Genomic DNA, 26,478 nt, shown 5'->3' on the forward strand with positions numbered 1-26,478 from the left:
AGACTTTTCAACACAAGCTTGAACCAAAAAAGTTTGTAAAAATAATGTAATTTTACTGTGATGGAAATCATTTTCAATAATGTAGAAGTGATTTAGTTTTAACAAAAAATTTCACTTGAAAAACTCATTAGCTGTCTTCTCAATTTCTGTTCAATAAAATTAATGTGAACCTGCATTAAATGTTTCAATATGAACTTAAAATTTAAAGTAAACAAAAACAAACATTCTGTACCTCATCATACTTCCTATTAACCAGTGCAAGTTTAAACCTATATTCTGTTGGATCAATACCAAGTACACGAGGACGACACTCTCTATCTAAACAGTAGACATTGGTATCCCTAACACGAGTAATATAGATGGGCACATCCAATGTTCTGATAATGCCATGATCCCTTAAACAGAAATAATAGGTAAGAAAACAATGGATACATTATTCCAACATAAATTATCATGTTAAAAATTCTGAAGTAACAAACAATTTCCTTTTAACATATTATATTATATAAATCAGGAAACTTACACAAGATATCAGTTTCAGAATTTATTAAAACATGTAAACTACATTTTGTTTGCATTTTATGATTCCCCTTTTAATTAAAATGTTAATGCATGTAATAACCTTTTATTTAAAGTTATCTTTTCCTTCAAAATCATTGCAGCAAATACTCACTGACTATTATTATAAAGAAAACTAAACTAAATAACTATTAAGAAATATCTCTTATAAGCTCACCCATTAGTAAGAGCATATTTTATGTGATTGGAGGTGGTGTAGATGAGAACTCCACAGTCCTCCCATGCAGCACTTTTCACTCGAGAGCTTTCCTGGACGCTACAAAGCATGTCAAGTCTGCGGTTGCAGATAGTCAGCGTGTGTTTACTTAACAAAGCAACGTGACTCATGTCTCCACTCCAGGACAGGTACTTAACCTTATTTACTTTAACAGCTGCTAATGCTCTATAAGAAGACACATAACCATTTATGAAATCTTTAAATGATCCTTAAAAATTACAATGCCTGATAACCATTTAACAATAACCTGTATTGTAAAAAAAAATGTTGTAAAAATTTCTCAATTATATGCCAAATCAAAGAAATACTCCCATCTGAAACATTGCTACATTCAACAAATATCAATTAAAATATTCTGGAATACTTAATCCTATGGTTTAACACAATTCCACAATTTTTTAACAAATTTCAATTTCTTTGAAATGTTTTAATTTTAAAAGATAATCAAAGACATGATAATATTTATTCAAAGTTACAATTCAGTAAAACAAACAAAAGTTAATCATAAGTTAGATTTGAAAGTTTTAAAAAATACTATAACCATTTAAAAAAAGGTCTAGTTTCAGTGTAAGAAGTACAAAAAAGTCGACACTTAATTGTTTAACAAAGTTTAAAATTAAATATATTAATAGAAGCGGTCTTTGTAGATTATTTTCTTCAATCATTTCTATCTCACTTTTCCCTTCACTCTTCAATTACTGTTAAACAAGTACAAAAATAATTTGAGTGTTTGATAAAATGTCCTGCACGAAAAAATGGAGCCAAGAAAATTCAAATTACCTTATCCCCTGAACACCAAGCAATGTTATCACACTAATCTTACTGTGGCTGCAATATGATTGTGCAACACTGAACAAGAGATCTTCATATTAGACATATATCAGAGTTTTTTAAAGAAAAGAAGAGATTCAGCCTTTATGTGTATGCTGGTTTATTTCAGATTGTACTACCAACATCTTCTTAAGAGACATAATATGAAAACATTTTCCCACACTGAAAATTTATTTCAGACAAATACTTACCTCCTCTAACAATAACTTTTCTCAATTAGTACTGCCTCTACTGGCTCAAAATTTCAGTGCTTGCCACTAATCTTACAACTCCTCCTTCTATATAACCACATGTAAATTATCATGAAGAAACCCTTCACCAACAAGAGTGCAACACATCCCCCATCATAATCACACTATACACTGGTGCTTCAGTTCCAGATAAAAGAAAACGATGAGTTAAAAACTGTGACCAATACATAGTCTAGTTAGAACAGCTTCCTCTTTCCGATACTTACGGAAGCAAGACAGCCAAAGTCCAATATAGGGTTTTTATTTGGAAAAGCTTGTTTTCGCATTGCTCACACCAAGTCAACTGCCAACTGGCACAGAGCCAAGCTTTGAATACAGGACCATTGTCCATGTTTAGAATAGGAACTGCAATGATAGTGCCAGAGCAGAAAGGTTTAGCTGCAGTGTCAGTAAGCTCATTCCCGTGAATACCAACATGGCCCGGTATCCAGAAAAACTGGATAGAGAAGATGTTAAAGAGAAATGACCCAGTTGGTTTTGAATATCGGTGAGAACAAGGTATGAATTAATGTGAAACAATTCCAGGGCCAGTTGAGAGCTAAGCGAGTCAGTATAAATAGATGTTTGAGTACTGCTTAGCTTCTATGTAATCCAGGGCAAGAGAAATAGCATACAGTTCACCAGTGAACAGAGAAGCTGTAGAAGGGATTCTACGTGCAACCTCCAAAACACAACAAACCATGGCAGAGTCCACACAGTCACCTGATTTCAAACCTGTATAAATAGGGATAGAAGAATGTTTCAAAAGATGTTCAGCAAATAGCAGACAGTATTTCCAATCAGGAGTGTCTACTTTTCTCAGATGACTTACAGATAGGTCACAATTGGTGGGATGGGCTAATCAGTGGATACAGCAATGTTATCCGAAAACAGACCCAATTCAATATGGGATATCTACAGAAAGTATTCTAGGCTCGTTTTTGAGCCTTCTGTGCCATGTAGCAGGATTCTACCATGAACGAGGATATAGTGGAAAACTTGTCGAGGTTTTAGGAATACATTGAGCAGCTGCTTGTATAATACAGTCAGTTACTGCTGCCAAACAGTCTTCTATTGATGGCTGACAGACAATGGCAGGATCAAGTTCTGTGAGAGCACTGAAAGAGGGCCAGTTTGCCTGGTCCAACTTCCGCCGGGGAATGCGGGTCAGGTGGCATCGACCACGACCAGTCTTTCTCAAGATTATAGGAAATTGATCACTGCCTCGTGGATTATCATCGACCCTCCTTGAAAAATGGGAAAATGATGAAGGGGAGTAAATTGAGAGATCAATAGCAGTAAAGGACTGACTAGGTGCATGAAAATAAGTAGAAGAAACAGTATTGAAAAGAGAAAGGTTGTGATCAGAGAGCATACGCTCCACAGAGCAACCCCTCCTATCAATATCAGCACATTCCCAGAGGAGATGACATCCATTAAAGTCCCCCAGGATGAAAAAGGGAGACGTCAAATGTTCAGTGAGAGCATCAAGGTCTGATTGATCATATATCTCTACAGGCAAAAGGTAGATAGAATAAACAGTGATGGTACAACCTAAGGAAACATGGATGGCTACGGCCTCCTAGGGTGCGTCGAGTGGCAAAGACGGGGTGGGCACATGCTCATCAACCAACAATGCCATTCCTCCATGCACTCGTCCATCACTCAGCCTGTCATTTCTGTATAAAGAAAACTGTAGAAAGGTGACTGTATTGGCAGGTTTCAGAAATGTTTCCTGTAATGAAAAACAAGAGGTTGGTAGGAAGCAATCAGTGTTTTGATGTCAACAAGATTAGAACATAAACCTCAATGGTTCCATTGTATTAGGCTGGCCATTTTTATTTACATGTAGGCAAATTGGATGGAGAATCCTGTTTACAACATCCTTTTTCCTCATTTTCCTTATTCGAGGGAGGTCTACCGACCTCCATGAATCCTGCCCTGGGTCAATTGGGCAGGTCTTCGCTGTTGGAAGGGGATTTCAGAGGTTGAAGACGTGAAGAAATGATTGTTTTGCAACTTGGGGTGGGAGAAGAAGCATCCAAGGAAATGCCTGTACATAGAACCAGAGGATGTGGATCTTGGGGTTTGGTGGAATGTATGTAAGGGACAGAGATAGGTGTTGAAGTTGATTCATCAACGGTTTTAACCATGGAGGTCAAAAGACTTTTCATTTGTTTGGAGAATGATTCTTTTAGAGGCACAAAGAGATTTTTCTGCACTTCCACTGTAGTTGTGGAACGAAGTGGAGCAGCATATGTCTGAGATGATGTGGTGGACAGGAAATTTCAAGCCTCAGGATAAGTATTGTATGAATCATTTTCAAACACTGAACCTCTTTTTCTTCCAACCACTTATGGCAAGAACAAAAGTAAGACAGGTAAGAGCCATTGCAATTGATGCAATGAGGGTACAATTCACACTCGTAGGCATCATGGTCCTTGTCACTGCAACGAGCACAAGCCAAGGAACCACGACATGATGTCTTCGAGTGACCGAACCATTGACACTGGAAACATCAAAGAGGGTTTGGAATGTGTGGCCGTACTCTGCAATTAAGATAACCTGCCTTGATGGTGGCAGGCAGAAACTCCTTGGGTGGAGAAACCAGCAAGAATTTCAGACTCTAGGATGTTCTTCAAATACCTCTCAACAATAACTCCCTGTGATGAATTCAAAGTAGCATGAGATGTAACCTCAATAGGTATATCCCCAATTGCCTTTGAATGCAAGAGGAGTTCACTGTATTGAGATGTGGATGTTTCCACCAATGTCTCCAGATCGAAGCTTCTTTACTGACTTTGGAGAGCCAGCAAGTTCCTCTGGTTCCTTCTGAATGAAAAAGGGAGACATTTGCCCTAAAGGTTTCTCTGAAAGAGAATATAGGATAAGAAAACAAGGTACAACAGGTGTTACAGATGTTGAATATTGCTGCTCAGAATCTTCAAGACATGGTTGTTTACCCATGGACTGTTTTTCATTATTTTTATTTAAGTTTTTATTTGGAGGCTCCATAATGATAATAATAATAATAATAATAAAAAGGAATATTTCAGTGTCCACTGACCCCATCCACCATGAAGCCCTATGACAGAATGCACTACAATGCCAAACAAGGACACTATACCAAAACACCAGCATCAGATATAATGTCCACAACACCTGTTGAGAACATCCAACACTGATACTTGGTTGACCCTAGCCCAAGTGGACCAACCAACTGACCCAAGGGGGCAAACCCAAGGCCACCCTTCTACAGGAATTCAAGACCAAAGTGGTGTGTTAGGGTTGGATCCCTCAACCATCAGGATCCTCTCCTCCCCTTCATGGGTTGTCACACACAGCAAACACGTGGGTGGATGTTTAGATCCCAGAGGAGGTAAACTGAAAGAACAGAACCTTCCCTGGGAGGTCCCCTTACCATGTACAGGAATCCACACCTGAGGATGCCTGGTCATGCACAAGCAGGAAAACATGTACAGTATCCAGTTACACACAACACCAAAACTGAGAACTTACTTAGTTGTAGCATCTCCAACCAACACCAGAACCATTGTGAATGTAGATTCAGATGAAGGAAGGTAGAAGAAATATCATTTAGATCTACACTTCCCTAATCTCAACTAAGTGGTATGATTTATCACTCAAGAGGATAGGCCTTCATGGTTCACCACTCCAGCAGCAAGGAACTGGTAAGTGGTAAAGACTCCCATACTCCACTAGAAGAAAGGGAAGTAAAATGCATTGAATAGTCCAGTCCAAATAACCACAATACTCTATTCTTAAAAGAGGAATTACATCAACAGAATTGTTCAAGTGAAACCTGACATGTGAAATTGTATCTATGATCTGCTTAGGAAAAATCTCAAGGCTATAGAACACTGCAAATATTCAGCAATCTCTGTCTGCTTTACTCATTTCATTTCATGAGTGCAGAGTCCAGGACAAACATAATCATGAATTAAACAGCCACTAGAGAGAACTACTAGCAGTCCTATAAAACACCCAATCTCTACAACAAACATAACCCAATCCTGAAATATAATTATTTAGGTATAAATGACAATGGAATGGAGACATACAACTAACACCTGGCAGCATCTGAAATTATACAATCAGGTTGTTCATGGTACAAAGGGTTACAGTCAAATTGACAATGAGTATGGTCACAGAATGAACAAAGTGGATTTAAAAATTAAAAAAAAAGTATACCTGGTCAGACACCATTTGCCACAGCCTGTGATCCAAAATACACTAGTCAAAATGGCCCTTTAAAAAGTAAGAAAAGTTGAAAAAACAACCTTTCACAATTCAAAAATGCAAAATATTAAATATTAAATACATAGTAAAGAAAAGGTAAGTCTTCAATAGAAATGAAAATGTCAACAAATCCAAAAACGAGCACGTCTGTACAGTGCTACTACCAATCGTGAATGATTAATATGTGCAAATGTAAAGAAAGTGCTAGTTATGATAAGGGTACTATCATGTTGGAGGGCTGCTACATGCATGATTGTTTGCATGTGGATATGCAAAAGCAAGATTGAAAATTGTAGCTGACAGAAGGCACTACTAATTAAGAAAAGTATTTTTATGAAAGAAGATAAGATCTTGTATTGGAATTCTAGTTCCCTAAAACATCAATGCTGACAATTCTTTTTAGTTTTTACAAAATTATTTAAAAAAATCTTTAAGAACAAAGATATTTATGAAATTTAGTTCTAATTATATTTATTAATATATGATTGATGCCCTCTTGGAGGTTAACTTAACATTTTTATGTTAGGCAATGACTTTCATATTAATCTAAATTCAGTGTTTGCAATAGGATTTGAATCATACAGCCATCTTATTATTACACCAAACTAGTATTTGGTTGTGACTGTTTTGTTACCTGCCCTGTTGAACATCATACAGCACCAGACCATCAGGATCTCGCATGAGCAGCATACCTGTTCCTGCATAAAAAATTTCGTCACAGTTTGGGCCTTGAAGTTTTTTTGTGACTTCATTTTTCATGTTTTTCACCACTACCTAAAGTGCAAAGACAAGAGAACAACCAAGAAAAACAAGTCACCACAAGAACTTCAACTAGCTCTGAAAACCAAACAACAGAAATGACTGTTGCTTATATAATATGCCTACAATTTAAACTGCAGGGTATGTTCACTAGCATCACAGCTTTACTGCTTGAGCCTTCAGCTCTACAGCCTGACACATATATTGAAACAAAAATAAAATTGTAAGGAAAAATATGCAAGATCATAATTTGTAAAATAATTAATCATTAAAATACATGTTGGTGCATGAATACATTAGATTTATACAAATAAATCACTAGATGACTGTTTTTAAATGTTTGAGTTATGTGTGTGTGAGACAATACTTTAAAACTGAAGTCTACGTCATAAAATTAACATACACTACAATATTAAGTTTTCATAATCATTAACACAACAGAAAATTTACTTGAGAGATAGCAGTATCTTATTTAATTTTATTTCTTATAAGAAACTGTGTGTATTGTTCATAACAAAAATAACATTTCACACTGCAATCAACCCAGAGTATTATATTGATTCCATATATTACACATAACTTGTATATAAAAGGCATAGTAAAAATTTAAAATTAATAAATCTCAAAAGTTTGATTTTATCTATCAACTAAGACACTTAATACTTGACATTAAAGTAATTAAAACCTAACATCTGAAATTAAATTGACACTAGCTTTAGTAGTAAAACGTAGAAGTTGTGCCAGCTAAATTACTTCACTAAACCTTTTCTTTCATATGAAGAAAGTTCTTCTAATGAATAGAAGGTACAAATTAACAATACTGCCTAAGGTAATTATTCAAAAAGATGAATTTCTAAAATAATGATTCATTAAAACAGTTGTCCACCAGAAGCATTTTAAGTGTTGTTTTGATTGCAACAATAGCAATAAACTTAACAGATTAAACTTAATAATTGCAAATTATGATGGTTGTAAAAATTTAAGAAGTCTACACAAAAAACATTATCTTAAATTTGCTATGTTAAGCTTTTTTTCTTTCAAATAAAAACCATTGCAATTATTTTCTGGGTTTACAAACTTAAAATATAACTCATGCATTAAGATGTGTATCAAAAAACACCATAGACATATTTAGAATATTAAGATTTTTTACACCTGAAAATATATTTCTCTTCATACAGATAGCTTGATCCCTTGCACATCCCTTGTACACGAGATTTGTATACCATTACCCTTAAACTAACTTCCAGTTAGAATTCATATGTTTAACATGAATTGAAATGAGCTAGTGCATAATAACATCCCCAAACACTGATAGAACTAAACCATTCTCAGTAACTTGACAGTTACTTCCTCTTTGACCTGTGGAAGTGATGATGTTCCTAATATGGAACCTGTTGAAGCAGTCCTCAAATGGTTACACTCCTAACTGTTGTTATCAGAAATGACTGTAGAATTGTTAGAGTGGATCACAACAAATTAATCTACAAGAAAATGGAGGAAATGTCCAATAGACAGCAAGAAGTTCAAGGTCATTGATGAGAAGATACAGTAAATACTTCTTTTAGAGAAGTCCCCCAGTCCAAAATAAAAGATTCTTTAAAGAAATGGAGGTAGATGGCATGCAAGAGGATGCCCACCATGGTGGTGGCACTGTTGAAACACCAATATAAATTCTCAAGAAGAGGAAAAGGACACCAACAGATTCCAAGTATTGGCCCCACAATTTCAACTTGAAAAAGCACATGTAAGGGTAGCCTGATAATTCAGATTCAATGAAGAAGAGTTCCTAAAAATAAAAGAACCTTGCATGCAGGATGTAAAAGAGAATCACAAGCCTTGGCAACAAAATATTTCTTCATTTGTAAGTGGAGAAAGCTGCATCTGACAGAAATGGGAGCTGAAAAACATGCCCAGATATACCAAATTTCCCTTTTACTACTTTTAACTCCTCTCTGTGCAAATCACAATGATATTAAAAAACTTTAATATCAACATCATGAAAATTAACATTACAATGTATAATTAAAATTTTGTTTTATCTCAATTTTAATTCTTTTACTTCAAGAGAAACCTTTAAAAAATCACTGTCTTCAGTTTTCTTGTTGCATGAATGTCACATTATAAAAACAAAATCTCACCTTTCACAGCCTCTGTACTGAATGTAATAAACCACAACCTGTACATTTATATCTAGACATTAAGTACATTTGCTTGTCCTACTAACATAGATCCTATAGAAACAAGTAATAAATTTACCAACATTTGACACCCCCACCCACCACCTGTATTTTTCTTTGATGTTTAAAAACCTCATGTATTTACTACACATACACATATACAATCATTAGAGAGAACTCATTTTACACTATAATTTAGCAATGGTTTCTTGGAAATTTGCATCAAGTTGTCATTGCAGGAGGAAGTAACAGCTTGTAGTATTGTTGCCTGTTTTGTTCGCTATGCATTTAGGTTGTTTTTCACCTAAATATAGTTAAAGAGTGTTAAGTTAATTATGCATTATTTTCGTTTTAAAATTTATGTCTGGAAGGTTTTAATCATTTTTACAGCCAAAGCTTTGCCTCATTTCTCATATTATCACGCAGATAAAAAAAAAAATAATTTACTAACAGTCACCTGTTGATGTATGTCAGCTTAAATAACTCAATAGTTAAGAACAGGTAAGGAAAATAAGCATCAAAAATAAATTCTTAAGAGCAAATATAAAGACATCTTATTACATATAATCCAAAGAAGATATTTTTAGATTATTCAATGAAATATTAAAAGAAAAGTACAGATTTCTATTTCTTAATTTTAAACATTTCACTGCAGCATATACTGATGATAGCAGCCAGAGTTAGTGAAATGGTAAAGAACATGGAAAATAAAATATAAACATCTACCACGAAAACTTTTCATATTTAGGACATTCTACAGATTATGCCCATGAAATATGAAAATTGTAGGATGAAAAACAGTACTTTAATATTTAAAATGAAAATCACCTTGCACCTGATTGATTGATTGATTTAGTGTTTTATGGCACAAAGCAACTAGGCTATTTTCGCCAAACGTTCAGTAAAAAGGTAAAAATAAATTAAATGTAGTAAAATACATAAAAGGAAATGAATGTTAAACAAAACATCATTGAAAAACTGAAAAAGCATAAAACCAATGTTGACCATGTTAAGAGAGAAAGCAGAGTAAGAGAAGTTGTAAAGGTAATGGTAATGATCATAACGGATAGTTCAAACAGCAGTGTTAGTCACCTGGAGTTGGCCTTTCCAGTACTGGTGTCGAGTTATTTAATGTTCTGGCCATTTTCCAATTTCAAATTGAACTAGAGAGATTGAGACTCTGAAAAGGGAACCACAATTAGAAAAGTGTAAAGTGTAATCTCACTGAAATGAGATTAAAAAGATTAATGGCCATTAAAAAACTAAAAACTTTATCAAGGAGGACAGTGTCACCGTCACCAATAACACTGTCCAATGTTACAGACAAACCCTGGGACAGAACACGTTTAAAATAGTGCCGTCATTGAGAATTGTAACGATGGCAAGAAAGTAAAATGTGGCTGATAGTGATTTGAGTGTTACACAAACTACACACTGGTGCATCAGTTCCAACTAAAAGAAAACGATGAGTTAAAAAACTGTGACCAATGCGTAGTCTAGTTAGAACAACTTCCTCCTTCTGAATCTTACGGAAGCTAGATGGCCAAAGCCCAATATAGGGTTTTATTTGAAAAAGCTTGTTGTCGTGTTGCTCACTCCAAGTGGACTGCCAGCTGGCACAGAGCCGAGCCTTGAATACAAGACCATAGTCCATGTACGGAATAGGCACAGTGGTGATAGTGCCGGGGCAGATAGATTTAGCTGCCGTGTCTGCATGCTCGTTCCGGCGAATACCAACATGGCCTGGTATCCAGAAAAACTACCCACCTAGCATGTGCATGGGCCCGTTGGAAAGCGATGTGGTTCAAAAGTGTGGGATATCTACGGAGAGTATCCCAGGCCCGTTTTTTAGCCTTCCGTGCCAAGCAGGATTCCACCAAGGACAAGGATATCATGGAAAATGTGTTGAGATTTAGAAATACACTGAGCAGCTGCTTGTATAATACAGTCAGTTACCACTGCCACACAGTCGTCTATTGATGGCTGATTCACAATGGCAGGATCAAGTTCTGCGAGAGCAGTGAAAGTGGACCAGTCTACCTGATCCAGCTTCCACCGGGGCAGTAACGAGGGTGGCATTGACCACGCCCAGTGTCACTCAAAAGTATAGAAAAATGATCACTGCCAAGTGGATTATTGTCAACCATCCATGAAAAATGGGAAAATAATGAAGGGGAGCAAACTGAGAGAACAATAGCAGTAAAGGACTGACTAGGTGTGTGAAAATAAGTGGAAGAACCAGTATTGAAAAGACAAAGATTGTGATCAGAGAGCATATGCTCCACAGAGCAACCCCTCCTATAAATAACAGCACTTCCCCAGAGGGTATGATGTCCATTAAAGTCTCCCGGGATTAGAAAGGGAGACGGCAACTGTTCAACGTGAGCATCAAGGTCTGACTGATCATATGTCTCTACAGGGGACGGGTAGAGAGAACAAACAGTGATGGTATGACCCAAGGAAACACGGATGGCTACGGCCTCCAAGGGTGTGTTGAGTGACAAAAACAGGGTGGGCACATGCTGATCAACCAATAGTGCCACCCCTCCATGTACTCGTCCATCACACAACCTGTCATTTCTGTACAGTGAAAACTGCCGAATGGTGACTGTATCGGCAAGTTTCAGAAATGTTTCTTGTAAGGAAAAACATACAGGATGGTAGGAAGCAATCAGTGTTTTGATATCATCCAGATTAGAACGTAAACCTCGACAGTTCCATTGTATCAAGGTGGCCATTTTTAATGATGGGTAGGTGAAGTGGCTGGAGAACCCTTCTGTTTTCGATCACGTCTTTTTTCCTTATTGACCTTATTCAGAGGAGGTCTATCAACCTCCATGGATCCTGCCCTGGGTCAATTAGGCAGATCTTTGTTGTTGGAAGGGGATTCCAGTGACTGAGGATGTGAATGAATGATTGTTTTGCATATTGGGGTGGGAGAAAAAGATGTATCTGAAGAAATGCCTCTACTTGGAACTAAAGGATGTAAATCTTGGGGTTTGCTGAAATGTATGGAAGGGACAGAGATAGGTGTAGAAGTTGATTCATCAACCTTTTAACCATGGAGGTCAAACGGCTTTTCATTTGTTTTGAAAACGATTCTCTTGGAGGCACAGAGAGATCTGTCTGCACTCCCACTGTAGTTGTGGAACAAAATGCAGCAGCATATATCAGAGATGTAGTGGCGGATAGCAATTTCCGAGCCTCAGGATAACTAATGTTATGAGTCGTTTTCAAATGCTGCATCTCTTTTTCCTCCAACCATTTTGGGCAAGAATGAATGTAGGAAAGGTGGAAACCATTGCAGTTGACACAATGTGGATTTGTGTCACACTCACAGGCATCGTGATTCTTGCCACCACAACGAGCACATGTCAGGGAACCATGACATGACGTCTTTGAGTAGCTGAACCTCTGACACTGGAAACATCGGAGAGAGTTTGGAATGTACGGCTGTACCCTGCAAATTAGATAACCTGCCTTGATTGTGGCAGGTGCACGTAATGATGTAAATGTCAAAACAAGGATATTTGTCAGCAGTGTAACTCCATCACTGCAGAAACTCCTTGAGACCAGTGAGAATCTCTGACTCAGGGACGTTCTTCAAATCCCTCTCAACAATAACTCCTCATGATAAATTCAAGGTAGCATGAGGGGTAACCTCAATAGGTACATCCCCAATTGCCTTTGAATTCAAGAGGAGTTTACTGTGCTGGAATGTGGATGTTTCAACCAATATGTCTCCAGATTGAAGCTTCTTTACTGACTTTGGAGAGCCAACAAGTCCCACTAGTCCCTTTTAAATAAAAAAAGGGGGACATTTGCCCTTAAGGTTTTTCTGAAAGAGAATGTAATATAAGAAAATGAGGTACAGGTGTTACAGATGTTGAAGATTGCTGCTTAGAGTGTTCAAGATGTGGTCATTTATCTATTGACTGTTTTTTCACTATTTTATTTAAATTTTTTGTTGGAGGATCCATAGGAAAAAAGGAAAAGTTTGGTACCCACGGACCTCACCCACCATGGAGCCCTACAATGATATGGTTTCGTGAGCACTATACTCGAACGCCAGCATCAGACACTATGTCCACAACACCCGTTGAGAACTTCCAACACTGGTACTTGGTTGACTCTAGCCCAAATGGACCACCCAATTGACTTAAGGGGGGCCACCCAAAGACTGCCCGTCTACAGGAATTCAAGGCCAAAGTGGTGTGTTAGGGTTGGACCCCTCAATCACCAGGATCCTCTCCTCCCCTTCACAGGTCGCCACCCACGGCAAACACGTGGGTGAATGTCTAGATCCCAGAGGAGGTAATCTGAAAGAACAGAACCTTCCCTGGAAGGTCTCCTCACCATGTACAGGAATCCGCATCAAGGAGACTCCATACTGACATAATAAAAAGGTAGCACCATGAAGTCACTGATGAGTGACAAATTAATTAGAAGCTGCCTGTCTCCAGTTCTCTTGAGAACAAAAGCCTGGAATAAAACACTGAAGAAAGGTTAACCAAGGGGACCTTGCACTTGAAATAAAGTTTGAGTGCAATTAATAAATATTTTAATTGAAATACTTATCTAAAATAATGTCATTCTGTGTATAAAAAAACACTCAAAGTATTGAAGAAAGTCTTACCAGCTTTTGTGAGAATACATTATCCTAGGTATTGTACGTATCCTAAGACATAATTCACATTCACCCATTTCAAAAGAGAGGGCATTCATGAAGAAAAACTTAAAAAGCTTGACAGACTAGCCTTGCCACGCAGAATCCTAGAGAAAAATGCAGGTATGAGAGAGGGAACCTTTGAGAGAAGGGGCAAAGAGAAGACAATCATCATTTAAGAATGGAACCTCCGCAACAACCAATGAATACTATAAGCAAACACCTCACATTTCAAATAAAGTTATACAGAGCAGGTACAATGCTAAAAAAATCATAGTACTGGAAGACCCAATCCTGATGGGCAAAACAAAGATAATGAATGATGTGGTGTAAGGAATGTGTGAAAAGGCACATGAGATGATAACCTTGGTCATCCACAGTCTGGATAAAAAGAATCAATAGGAAGAAAAAAAACCCTCAATATGGAACCAAGGGATAATGAGAAACAATATAAGGACCTACTGGCCAATAACCAAATGTCAGACTCCATATTTGTTGAGGACTACATAAAAATAATAGTAGTAACTAGGTGTACGGATAAAATACCCTCTTGATGGCATTCTTGGCCAAGAGATCAGAGACTACATCCTTGAAACACTGAAAATAAAGGGTAGCAAAAGGAGGAGGAAGAAAGAATGTGAAAAAGAGGAAGAGGTAAAGATAACTGGAGAAGCAGGCAGTGAGTGAGAACCTAAAGAACACATATGTCACATGAAAGAGACAGCCCATGCAAGGAGACAAGTATCAATCCTAATATTGGGAAATAAAAAGTAGAAAAAGGCCAAGACAATGAAACTGGAAGGTGTAACAGATTCAATAGGCCTATTCCTGTTCTTAGGCCTGGAAGAAAAAAAAGCATAGTAAACAGTGAGGACTAATGCTGGGCTGTCCCAGCTCAAATCTCCAGTGAGTCAGGAACAATTTTCAAGACCTCAGGGTGAAGAAATGGTGACCTCAACAAGGATCATGAAGATTAGTGTAAGGGCAGCATATGAGAGCTAGGAAAGCATCCTGTTGCAACAGGAGAGAAACAAAGCAAGTAGAAGTAGAACAGAAGAAGTATGAGTCAATGTTGGTGAAAAGAAGAGAATAAACCTCTTCAGAGTGCCCCTCCTGAGCACAAAATGCCTCAGACAAGGCTCATGACTCTACAAGAGGTAATACAGGAGGGTAGTAAAAAAGAAACAAAGGCATAAAAATTGAGAACTAAAAAAGATATAAAAGTGAAAAGATCCACTCTTCAAAACAGGTAAACAAATTCCAAAGACTTGGAATCAAGAAACAGAAATGAAGGCAGCTGTAGACCAGGTCAAGAGTCAAGTAGGTGAGTAAAAAAACAAGTATGTCAGTACAGAAGTGCAGGTGTTTGAGAAACATATTTGCAAGAACCCCAATGCCAGATGAAGGATGGAAAAAGTAGTCATATTTGGGTTTCATATAATAAAGAATGAGGTGATTCAAAAGGCAAACAGGAAAGAGTGAAAAAAAGAATATACTTGCAAAATCATGACAAATAAAAGATTAAAGGGATGAGGGTTTTCTTTCATAGACATAGCTGTAATTATAGCATATTCTGTTTGGAAGATAGCCCATCAATTTTGTCACCATCCTGATCATATTCAAACATGGTAGAAAAAACATTAATTGAATGGAGGAGGTTAGTCTGTATAACATGCTAAACAATAGTTGTCACATGTTCCATGTCAGGAACATCATCTCTATCACAGGATGAAGCAGAAGTTACCATCAACTGAAAATGCATAATCCATAAGGAGGAAAGAAAAATCATTTTTTCTTTATGTATAAAAGAAACCAATGAAAAGTTTAACAAAATTTAAATTTCTTGAACTATTATAAGTCTCATGAAAATGATTAATAACTTTAGAAATACAGAATAAAATAAGGATATTATTTTGTGTGCAAATGCTTAAGAAGAGTTACTACATAAGGAGGTCATGACACTCTTTACTGGTGGAGACTGTCGTTGCATGATGATGTCATCATGCACCAGTGCAGTTTATGTTAAATGTGATTTTTGAAGTGGGAGTTAGTTCAGATGTTGTGGAATACAAATCTCAGACAGGTGTGTAAAGAATAAAACTATCCTATGTGAAAGATATGGTATCTCAGAAACTGAATTTATTTTTTAAATGAGAATTCTGGAGTGAAAAGAGAACTGTTATATATTATTCAGTACTATCTTTGCCAATTAAAATAACATACAATTTAATCTAAATATTTTTTTAATTGTGTAAAATATGTATATGATATGTAATTCTTATAGATACCACACAGAATTCAACTTGTTTACCAGCTAAGATCTTACCACTTGGCAACATTTTGTTGATCATACACAATAATTTCAGATTATGCTTCTTAAATTACATTCATCACACCTTGAAATAATGCAATTAACAACATTAAACATTTTGGCAATTGTCTCAAAATATACTTGTGTCTGCCCTCTCAGAATAAATATTATTTAGTCATCAAATCAAAGTGTTAAAAAATATTCTTTCAACTCACTGAGTGGGTTCTGTCTAACACAGCAAACCTGTTCCTTGCAATCCAAATAGCTGTTAAACCTGAGGCCCTTTTGGAATCAGAAACATCTGAGCTATGAGCATCTGAATCTTTGGGAATAGCATATAAATCGTATGTGCTGTTGTCGATATTAGTGGTTCTAGTACAAACCAAAAGGCCATTTTCTGCTGGATTATATGATATGCTGAAAAAAATTGAATTGAAAACACCATATATTTTAAGGGGGGGTGGGAGAAAAATATCCTCATAATCTGTAATCACATACACACAAAAAAAAAAGCAAAGTCTTTACCTAAGAACAGTAATTTTCTTTAAAAAAGCAGTATGGAAAAGTGAAAAAAAATCTTAAAACTGAGTCTTGTTCAACTGAGCACAAGATAATCTAAAAATAAAATTAACTGGTCTTCTGTTATTATTTACATTTTTTTACCACCTCTTCTGTATGAATGCTTCATTAATTATGGCTGGTGGAATTTTGCAGACATTATTCATGCACATGTTAAGTATTCTAACAAATAAACAAATAAAAAATTATTCTTAAATGTTCAAAACTGGCATGTTTCTTGCAGAAAAAATATATTTGGCCTCCAATGAAAAACAAGGTTTGCTGATAAAGAGTATAAAAAGGCAGAATTAAAGAAAAGCATTATAAATACAAGACATTTAAACTAAATGCTCTTACAGGAGATTTGGAGGACTATAGAAGTATAAGAGAGCTGGTCAAAATGGAAATTAGAAACCCCAAAAAAAAGTATATGAAAAAGGGTTAGCTGAAAAATATACAATTGTAAGAATTGTTCCAAATACATTACGTGTATGTGAGTAAGGCCTTTGAAGGATGATATAGGAAGGCTAATATCTGATGTCTATTATATTTTACCTTTTCTTCAAGTCTTAGCAATGTAAATTCAAGCAATATTCCTCATCCTGAACAGTTTCCAGAGGGAAAACAAAACTGAACAAGATAATCACTTTAATTTTGAATTGATAAGAAAAGTGGAAGTATCAAAGAATGATAACGCTACTGAACCAGAAAATATTTACTCAAAGGTTTTGAAAGAGGTTATAAATTGGATATGTGAGCTAGCTGCAACAAGCTGTCCTAAGTCTCTGAATAGTGGGCAGATACCAGGAGATCAGATGTGAGCAATGTTACTTCTCTTTACAAGGGAGATTATAAAAATTGTCCCTGTAATTAAAGGCCCATTAATCTTATAACTGTAGTAATAGACATTTTCCTAAGCCTGATAAAAGACAGTTTGCAGAGTCATTTAAAAAAGTTTAAAATTTTGTTCGATAATCAGCATGGTTTTACTTGGGGAAAATGTTGCCTTATTAATCTTCTGACATTCTAGGAAGTAGTTACTGCTAATGCAGATGAGGCTACAGATACAGAGTTGGTGTATCAGATTTTCAGAAAGCATCTGAAAAGGTGCCACATGAAAGGCTTGTAAGTATGTGGAATATTGGCTAGATGGAAGAAAGCAAAGGGTTGTTGTAAATGAAGTTCATTCAAACTGGATTAATATAATGAATGGGTTCATCAAGGTTCTTTTGATTTATATCAATCACATGAAAGAAGAAATAGTAAATACATTATTTAAATTTGCTGATAATATTAATGTTTTGACTGAGAAGGATGCTCCTACTTTACAAAAATATTTGGATTATTTGGTGAGTTGGGCAAATAAATGTAAGATAATTTGTAATTATAATAAAGTCTAGGTAATTATTGTGGGATATCACAATTTCAAACATGAATAGCTATATCTCTGTGTCCATATTGAATTAGTTGAACTGAGAAACCTTGAAACCCCAAAAATGTCAAAGTTTCCACAGTATAACTTTACATATGTTCTGTTTACATTTAAAATATCTGAAAGCTTTCAATAAACATTAAACATCTTTTGTACACATTTTTCTTTTAATTAAGTACTTTTAATAAAGAAAATATATGAAAACAGACTTTCAACTACTTCAATTATAAATTGATTTTCAAGGTGCAATTGAAAGTAGTCTTCTTCATCACAAAACTTTCAAATATTTATATTTGTAACCTCTAATATCTCCTAAATAAAGCATTTTTCTTCCATAAAACTATATTTTGTTTTTTCATTTTCCCTACCCTCACTCTATACAGAAATGGTCAGTTGAATCAATCTTGTATCATCATAAAAAAATTAATCTAAATTACACCTTCTTCTCTTTCTAAAATGACTGCAGATTGTAACAAGAAACTATAACCGTTTCTCTTAAAGCTCAAAACAGTCTACCTCTGCTTGTACTTAATTTTATTGCTTTTTTAACTGTGTGTAACTAATAGATGTAAATTACTCAGCAAATGCACAGTTTGTACTACCACATTCAATGATGTAATGCACAAGGCACAAGCTGCTTAATAAGAATATTTATTATAATGAATAATTGATACTAAATTCTACTTCAAAAAAGGATGGTAAATAAAAGAAAGCCTGGAGAACAAATGTCATGTTTCTTATAATAAGGGATATTGAGGATTTTTAAAAATATTTCCTTATAAAATAAAAAACTTAAACATGTGTAGAAAAGATATATTAGAAACAAAATAAACCAATAATACCTAGATTCATTATGTCAACCTATGATTAGTATAAAACTCAGCATTGAAAGACTCTTAACTAAATATTTTTAGGTTAAGTTTTTTCTACACTAATAATAACAAAGAACTAATTATAAACTTATTGAAAAACTTTAGGTAGTCCATTCCCAAACATCACAATAAAGATCGTGCTTTACAACTGAAAAAGTTCAATCATTTCCTAATGCAGACATAAAAAAAATACTTTCAAATATCAGTTTGGTTTGTTATTGGATAAATTTTTAAAATATCATCAGTTTCATATATCAGTTTAAAGTTTCAACCACTACTTACTTGAAAACAGGACTCCTACTTCCTGCTCGAAGCTGAAAAACAGCTCTATCCTTGGAAGTAGTGAAGTCAAGCTTCCTCAAATGTTTTTCTTTAACATAATAGAGAACGTTACCATAAACAGCAAAGGCTGGTCTTTCCCGCTCTAACTTAAAAATTATCATTCCACTGTCATGTCCTGCTGCAAAGATGTTGAGACTAGAATGAGCAGTCAAGATCCAGAAACGATCATGATCCCTACGGAATGTGTGTAGACAGGTTCGTTTTGACATGTCCCACACACGAATACTTTTGTCCTCAGAATTACTAAGAATAAGTTCTTGTCTGAAAGAAATACCAAATACTTCAATAAAGATACCTATTCAAACTTATTAAAATATAAACAATATTTAAAAAACTTGAACAAAAATCATTAAAATCTTTTGTCATAGTATGTCATATGTCATTGGGATCTTATATTTTTTCAACTCATTGCCTTCAACTGTTCAAAACAAAGTCAAAACAGACTCTGCCTCCGTTTCTCCATATGCACTGGCCATGTTTATTTACATTCAATGTGCTGGCGTTGGTGGTTTGTTTGGCAACTATTATGACACAGTACTTTTCCTAGTGGCAAACGTAAAAACATAAATGTTCGGATTGCCGTTCGGAAAGGGCTCTTTCTGCACCAAGTTCTATGTTTCATTTATTAGCATATTTGTTTTATAAAAACAGGTCCCTTGTTGCCTTTAATTTGCTGTTACAATAAATATAACTGAGAAGCAGAGACAGCAAGCACATTCAAAGAAAGAAAATTCTGACACCTTGTGACAATAAAATAACAAGGATTTGAAAAAATTCATAACCTTCATGAAGGTGCTTGTGAAGACAAGAAAATTCATATCTGTCTTGTTAGAAACATTTATTTCTGTTGAACCAACTTCTATTTTTAATTAATTCAAAATAACTTACAAGCTTAAACAAGCATTCAGTCATGAAGAAAACACAGTTAAACATTTTTTCTGCTTCTGATGTAATTAATGGAAAGAAAAAAAAAGCAAAACTACAGTATCAGAGATATTTTCAGAAAAATTACTACAACATTTTGATTGTGTTTTAAAATTGAAAACAACCTGATAATATCAGTAATCACAATCATAATTATTACTAATTTTAAGAAAGCTTATGCCTTGCTCTCAGCCCTTTTTTACTTAAATAAAAAAACTAATGTATATTAGAATCCTGTTTATTTTTTAACCCTTTTGCAACAGGCTTGGTATAATATACACGAGTTTATCTAAATATTTGCACACATTAAGTATTTGAATTATAATTTTTAAAACAGCATGTGTTTGTTTTTGAATTTTGCTCAAAGTAACACAAGGGCTGTCTGGGCTAGCTGTCCCTAATTTAGCAATGTAAGAATAGCTAACATTTTTTGCTTGCATTGATGTAGTTTATGTTAAATCATGTTACATATCCAATAATATAAGACTGACCTTTAGTGTTCCCTGTCTTGACTGTGTTTTAGTGAACTAGTATTTTGCAATATATAGTCATATTTCAATTATTAAACAGGTATATAGTTAATCACTATTTTGAAATAAATTAATAAACTTAATTTTCTTAAAATACAGAACAATAAATCAAGAATTAAGGAAACAATATTTTCTTGTACAACTTAGAACTCAGTTGCTGCTGGACGTGGGTTGCTCAGATTTAAAATCATGCATGTGTACGATATCAAACAAAATGCTTTTTTAGGTTTTATATATACAGTTGAATAAAAATTACACTGATACCATAGAATTCCACTATAGTTTATTTAGGTTTTCAAGCAGACTAAATACACAACCTTCCATCTTAAAATCTTGGTTCAAAAGAACATTGAGGCCATTTTTCATGTTAAAATGACCGAGAAAATCAATAAGAGGACACTAAATTATTGACTGGTTATTCACATGTCATATTGAAGGAAGTGTGTATAAGAGTATTTTCATAAATGGAATGAAATGAATGGGGCCACTGTGTTTGATTTCATACATAACCCATATCTCAGCAAAATAAAAAGATACAATGTTCTTATTTTGTATTCTAGTTCGATAATATTGGTGATTTGAGTTCCTAACTTGCATGAAATTATAGACTTAGTATTTTGACATCACAAACATCTAATTTTAAACAGTGCTACATTCAACACACCACAGCACACTAAAATATTTACTTTTAAATTAGGAAATTAACTCATATATAATATTAAAGTTTTAATTATAATCCATGATTTGATTTCAAACTAACTGACAAATTATAAAATAATAGTTCAATAAAATTTTGACTGCAAGTCAACAAACGTGATGACATGGCCTTTGACCCATTGTAAAAAGGTTAAACTATTATTATATCATTGTAAGCACAGTGTAACCTAATGAATTTTCTTTCCATTTATTTTGCTTTATGGCTTTTAGAAATGTACTTGGGATAGATTAGTTTTAAAAAGAGTTACAAAAATTTAGCATTTATCTTTAACTATTTAAAAACTTGGTTTTACTTTTTAATATCTTGGTGGAAAAGTACTTATAATGGAAAGTTGTCACAAACTTCAAATACAGGTTTTGGTTATAAGCCTTTACATGTAATAGTATGATTTTTTTGTTAGTTTTATATTTATCTGCATTCAAAATGAGTGACAAAAGAACTTTATTAAACGTTGATTTGGTATGCATTATTAAATTTTATTAAAAAAACAAACCTGGGATGAAATGTGACACAAGACACATTGTTATAATGTCCACGACATGTATCAACTTCCCATGCTTTGGAATCATTCATTCTCCAAAGTTTTATCTGTCTATCATCTGCTCCAGACACAATAAGGGGCATAGTTGGATGAAATGCTGCCCAATTAACTCCTCGGTCATGCCCTAGAGAAAATATTAAAGTTATACATTTGAAACTTGTATTTTGAAACTAGATCTTATCCAGTGAATAACTTGAACTAAATGAGAATTAGCATAACAAATTTAAAAAATACTTAAAAAATTCCCTCAACCCCTTTTATTTGCTCAGAGCTAGTGGCTGAGTTTTGTTCATAAGTAAGATTAAGAAAATATTCAAAACTTAACATACAAACTTCTAAAACAAAATCTGGAAGTGGAGTAAGTCCAATATCTACTGCAGTTTGTTTGTTTTTTTTAGTAAATGTTAAATTTTCAATTAATATCTAAAATGCTCATTGAAACAATTCAACAGTAATTTAACTAAAAACATTAAAGAATAAACATAAAATGTGCCATCAACACACAGTGCAAGTGCAATATGATTATCTGTTGAGCTGTTAACCTTTTTTTCATTCAATGAATTATTTCAATACCAAAAATTAGATTCGTCTTTAAGCAAAATCCTTAGATAGTGAGCAAGTGTAAGAGGATAAGAAGTTGGATGATCTTACCACTCTTTTCAAGGTAAATGATAAAAACTAGTTTTACAGGTGAGAGTTTTTCAAAGTCTAATAAAAGATAATTTGCAAAATCATTTAACAACATTTAAGATTTTATTTGATAGTCAACATGGTTTGATAAGATGCCACATGAAAGATCTGTTAAAAATTATCTTTATAGGTGTAGGGATAAATTGGTTTATTAAATAAAAAAGTAGCTGAATGAAAAAACTAGAGGGTTATTATAAATGAAGTTCATTCAAACTGGATTACTGTTACAAACTAGATACATCAATGTTAGCATCTTTTTCCTTATTTTGATTTACATCAATAATATAAATGTACGAGTGGTCAATAAATGACTAAACCTACTGATGATATTAATATGTTGACATTTCTGGCTGTGAGAATGTTGCTGCTGCTTTACAAAAGGATTTAGAATATTTAGTGAGTTGGATTAATAGAAGATGGCTTTTAATTATATCAAAATGAAAGGTAATGGATGTAAAATATCACAATTTGAATTATAAATATAATTTTGATGTGATTTATGGTAGAAAAATATCTTGGTGTTCTGAATGATAGGTCTTTTCAGCTATTTAAGCACTATGGTTTTACTAGTGAGAGGGCATATAGGATTTTAGGTCATATCTATAGAAATCATGAATACAGGTTTAAAGAGATTATAGTTTTTTACCTTAGGAAGACTAAGAAATTCTTAGAATGGCTTTAGAAAATTGCTAACAGGATGACATTTGGGATGAAAATGATCATACAAGTTTCTGAAATGGTTTTATTTTAAGAAAAGAAGAGTTAAAGGTGAATTTTCAACAAATTTAATAATTGCCTTAGAAACTATACTTTGGTTAGGTATAATTCCTGTGTGGTTACCATATTTTTAAACACTTTAGTTTTTGAGTAAAAAATGAAACAAAATATGCAGGTCTTTGAACTCAAGTTCATCTTGGTCGTTCGGCTGTTTCTGTGACATTTTACAACTATGACATGATAGTTGCCAAACACACTTCATTACGTGCCGACCATTGTGTTCCTTTCAATGCTGGTGTTTTATGTAAATCTATCTGTGCTTTTTTTGGAGTACATACTTTCTGAGACTATTTTTTGTCTTGATATTGCTACTTTATGTTTGTTTTATGATAACATGGTTTACTGCGTTGCTTATGGTTGTAAAAACGATTTGGCATCGAGCAAAAGCTTCTTTTCATTTTTGTGCAAGGAGAAGGAAACGGCAAGGTGGCAACAGTGGGTGCAGATGGTCAATAGGAAGAACTGGACTCCTTCACACCATGCAAAGCTTTGTTAAGATCACTTTGAACGCTATGTTTTGTGTCGGATCCCACTGTTTTGGATTCCATGGGTTTCAAGCCAGCCAGGTTGAGACTGAAAAAACCATCAGCAGTAGACAGGATCGTCACCATCATCTTTCCTCGTGTAGAGCTGAGAACTGATCTCAGCCTGCAGCGCCCCTCTGAAGCCATCCCTTGCCATCACGAAAAGAACAAACTTAAAGGTATGTGTGCAGTATAAAGCGATAAACAATAACTAGTATAATATAATAATTAAAAAGTACAAGTTTTTGAAGAATGTGACTAGACATGCACATTTCACATTCATGAGTATGTTTTACATTTGTGGCAACTGAAAGTCAGTGAAACCTTGATTTCCTAGTCTAGACAGTGGACAAATCTATCCCAAATAGAGTATATTCCAAGTTTAAAAACTGGTAGATCATTTTGTAGATGTTTTTGTATCATTTTTAAATGTGGAAAAGTTTGAAGAATTCCATTTTTCAAATTTAACATTTCAAGATAAATCAACTATTCAGCCTGCTACATCTAGTTTGATTTTATAAACAGAATTATGACATATAATTGAAATTCATTTTGTTATGAGTCATAAATACCTGGTACAATGATTGTAGAAGGGCCGAGTATTAGTTACCATAGTCGGCAAAGTGTAAACAAATAAAACCCAGTCTGTGATACCAATAATTTATAAACACCAGACAGGTTTCGAGATGCTCAAAATTGCACGTGAAATAATACAGACCATATTTGTTGTCATGACTTAGGCTTACCATTCTTCCACTGGAGGTATGACCAACTTGCAACAAGCCTGGGCGCTATCAGTATTACTCACAGTTCTGCTACTCTCGCTCGTGGAACTGTCCTCTTCACTAGAACTTGTCAGATCTGCGTCAAAAGTAACTGTTCTACGTTCGTTCAGAGTAGGTTCGAATTGATATGGCGCTACTTGGCACTGTTCAGAACACAAAGTCAAAACAGACTCTGCCTCTGTTTCTCCATATGCACTGGTCATGTTTATTTACATTCAATGTGCTGGCGTTAGTGGTTTGTTTGGCAACTATTACGTCACAGTACTTTTCCTAGTGGCAAACGTAAAAACTTAAATGTTCGGATTGCCGCTCGGAAAGGGCTCTTTCTATACCAAGTTCTATGTTTCATTTATTAGCATATTTGTTTTATAAAAACAGGTCCCTTGTTGCCCTTAATTTTCTGTTACAATAAATATAACTGAGAAGCAGAGACAGCAAGCACATTCAAAGAAAGAAAATTCTGACACCTTGTGACAATAAACTATCAAGGATTTGAAAAAATTCATAACACAGGAAAAACTTTGAAATGAGACAAAATCAGAACTAGAACTAAAACACATAAGGGCAAGACTGAATGTGTAACAAGATTTTCACGTAAATATGAGAAAATATAAAGTTAAGATGAAGCAACATGACAGAAGGACATCAAAAATCACCCACTGCACACCATGCAAAATATGTAAAGTCAAAGGGTATATAATTTTTCACATTTATATCAATTCAACCAAACTTTAAGATAACTTAAACTAAATCACTGGGCAGACAATTTTACAAGTTTATTTCTTGCACAAAATTGTTTTTGAAGAATAAGACTGAGTTTAAGCTTATACAGCTAAATATTTATTAAAGTAGATGTCATGAATTTTAACAGACATAAGACAATTAACATATTAGTGTATTAAAGTAAAGCTGAAAGATGAATTAGTTTATTTTATACTAATGCAATACGAAAATTGATATTGTGTTTAGCAAAAATGTAAGAGTTGAGATTCCTAAAAAACAGTTAAAAACAGAAAATGTTGTTGTCACATTATATAAACCTCTTATCCATGATACACCAACACATATAAGAATACGTTGGGGCAGTTAACTTAAAAGCAGAAGCAAGTACGTTAATTTAGAGATAAATCTGAAATTCTAGATAATTTTCTCACTTGGATTGTCATAATCCTACAGAAGAACAGGGAGGGTATAATCAGAAGTTTGGTTGTGCAAGAACATTTGAGTTCTTCCTACATAACATTACTATCTTTGATGGATTTTTTGAAACTTGATCAGTTTAAAAGGGCTTTAACAATTATATGTATATGTATATATAAATCATTTTCTTTTTCAACAATTCTAATGTTTTTCTCATAAAGTAAATCCTTATCAAATTTTTGTTCCTTAGGTTCTTAATTTTATACTTCCCAATATTAAAACTTGGCTTGTTCATAAATACTGTTAAAAATCTAACTATGTCATTGGAAAAATATCATAAGATCCATAACACATCCTTCAAAAATCCACAAGTAAAATTTTCCATTTATCTACCTAGTTCTTAACAGCTGTATAAGAAAATACTTCTTAGTTAATCTCTTGTATGGAAGTTTATAAAAGGATTTCTGAAAGTCAAGATAAGAAACATCAGAGTGCTTTCATAAAATTAAAAAAAAAGTTCTATCACAAACAAATACTGGGATGTTTTTTTTCTGCAAGCTGCAACCATATTGAGGCAGATTAATTACATGACAATAATACTAAGTTGTATTA

General features: G+C 34.3%; 1 protein-coding gene across 1 annotated transcript in view; it reads right to left on the reverse strand.

Moving 5' to 3' along the window:
* alphaCOP (coatomer subunit alpha) overlaps window positions 1-26,478 on the reverse strand; it is a 51,066-nt gene that overhangs the window by 19,117 nt on the left and 5,471 nt on the right. Inside the window, exons 3-8 of the mRNA XM_076452835.1 lie at window positions 21,903-22,074; window positions 19,178-19,498; window positions 16,249-16,450; window positions 6,752-6,891; window positions 737-961; window positions 233-395 (exon numbers count right to left, since the gene is read on the reverse strand). Of these exons, the coding sequence (XP_076308950.1) occupies window positions 233-395; window positions 737-961; window positions 6,752-6,891; window positions 16,249-16,450; window positions 19,178-19,498; window positions 21,903-22,074 (1,223 nt within the window). The remainder of the gene's footprint in view (window positions 1-232; window positions 396-736; window positions 962-6,751; window positions 6,892-16,248; window positions 16,451-19,177; window positions 19,499-21,902; window positions 22,075-26,478) is intronic.

The sequence above is a fragment of the Tachypleus tridentatus genome, chromosome 1 (assembly GCF_004210375.1).
Source record: "Tachypleus tridentatus isolate NWPU-2018 chromosome 1, ASM421037v1, whole genome shotgun sequence".
Lineage (NCBI taxonomy): Eukaryota > Metazoa > Arthropoda > Merostomata > Xiphosura > Limulidae > Tachypleus > Tachypleus tridentatus.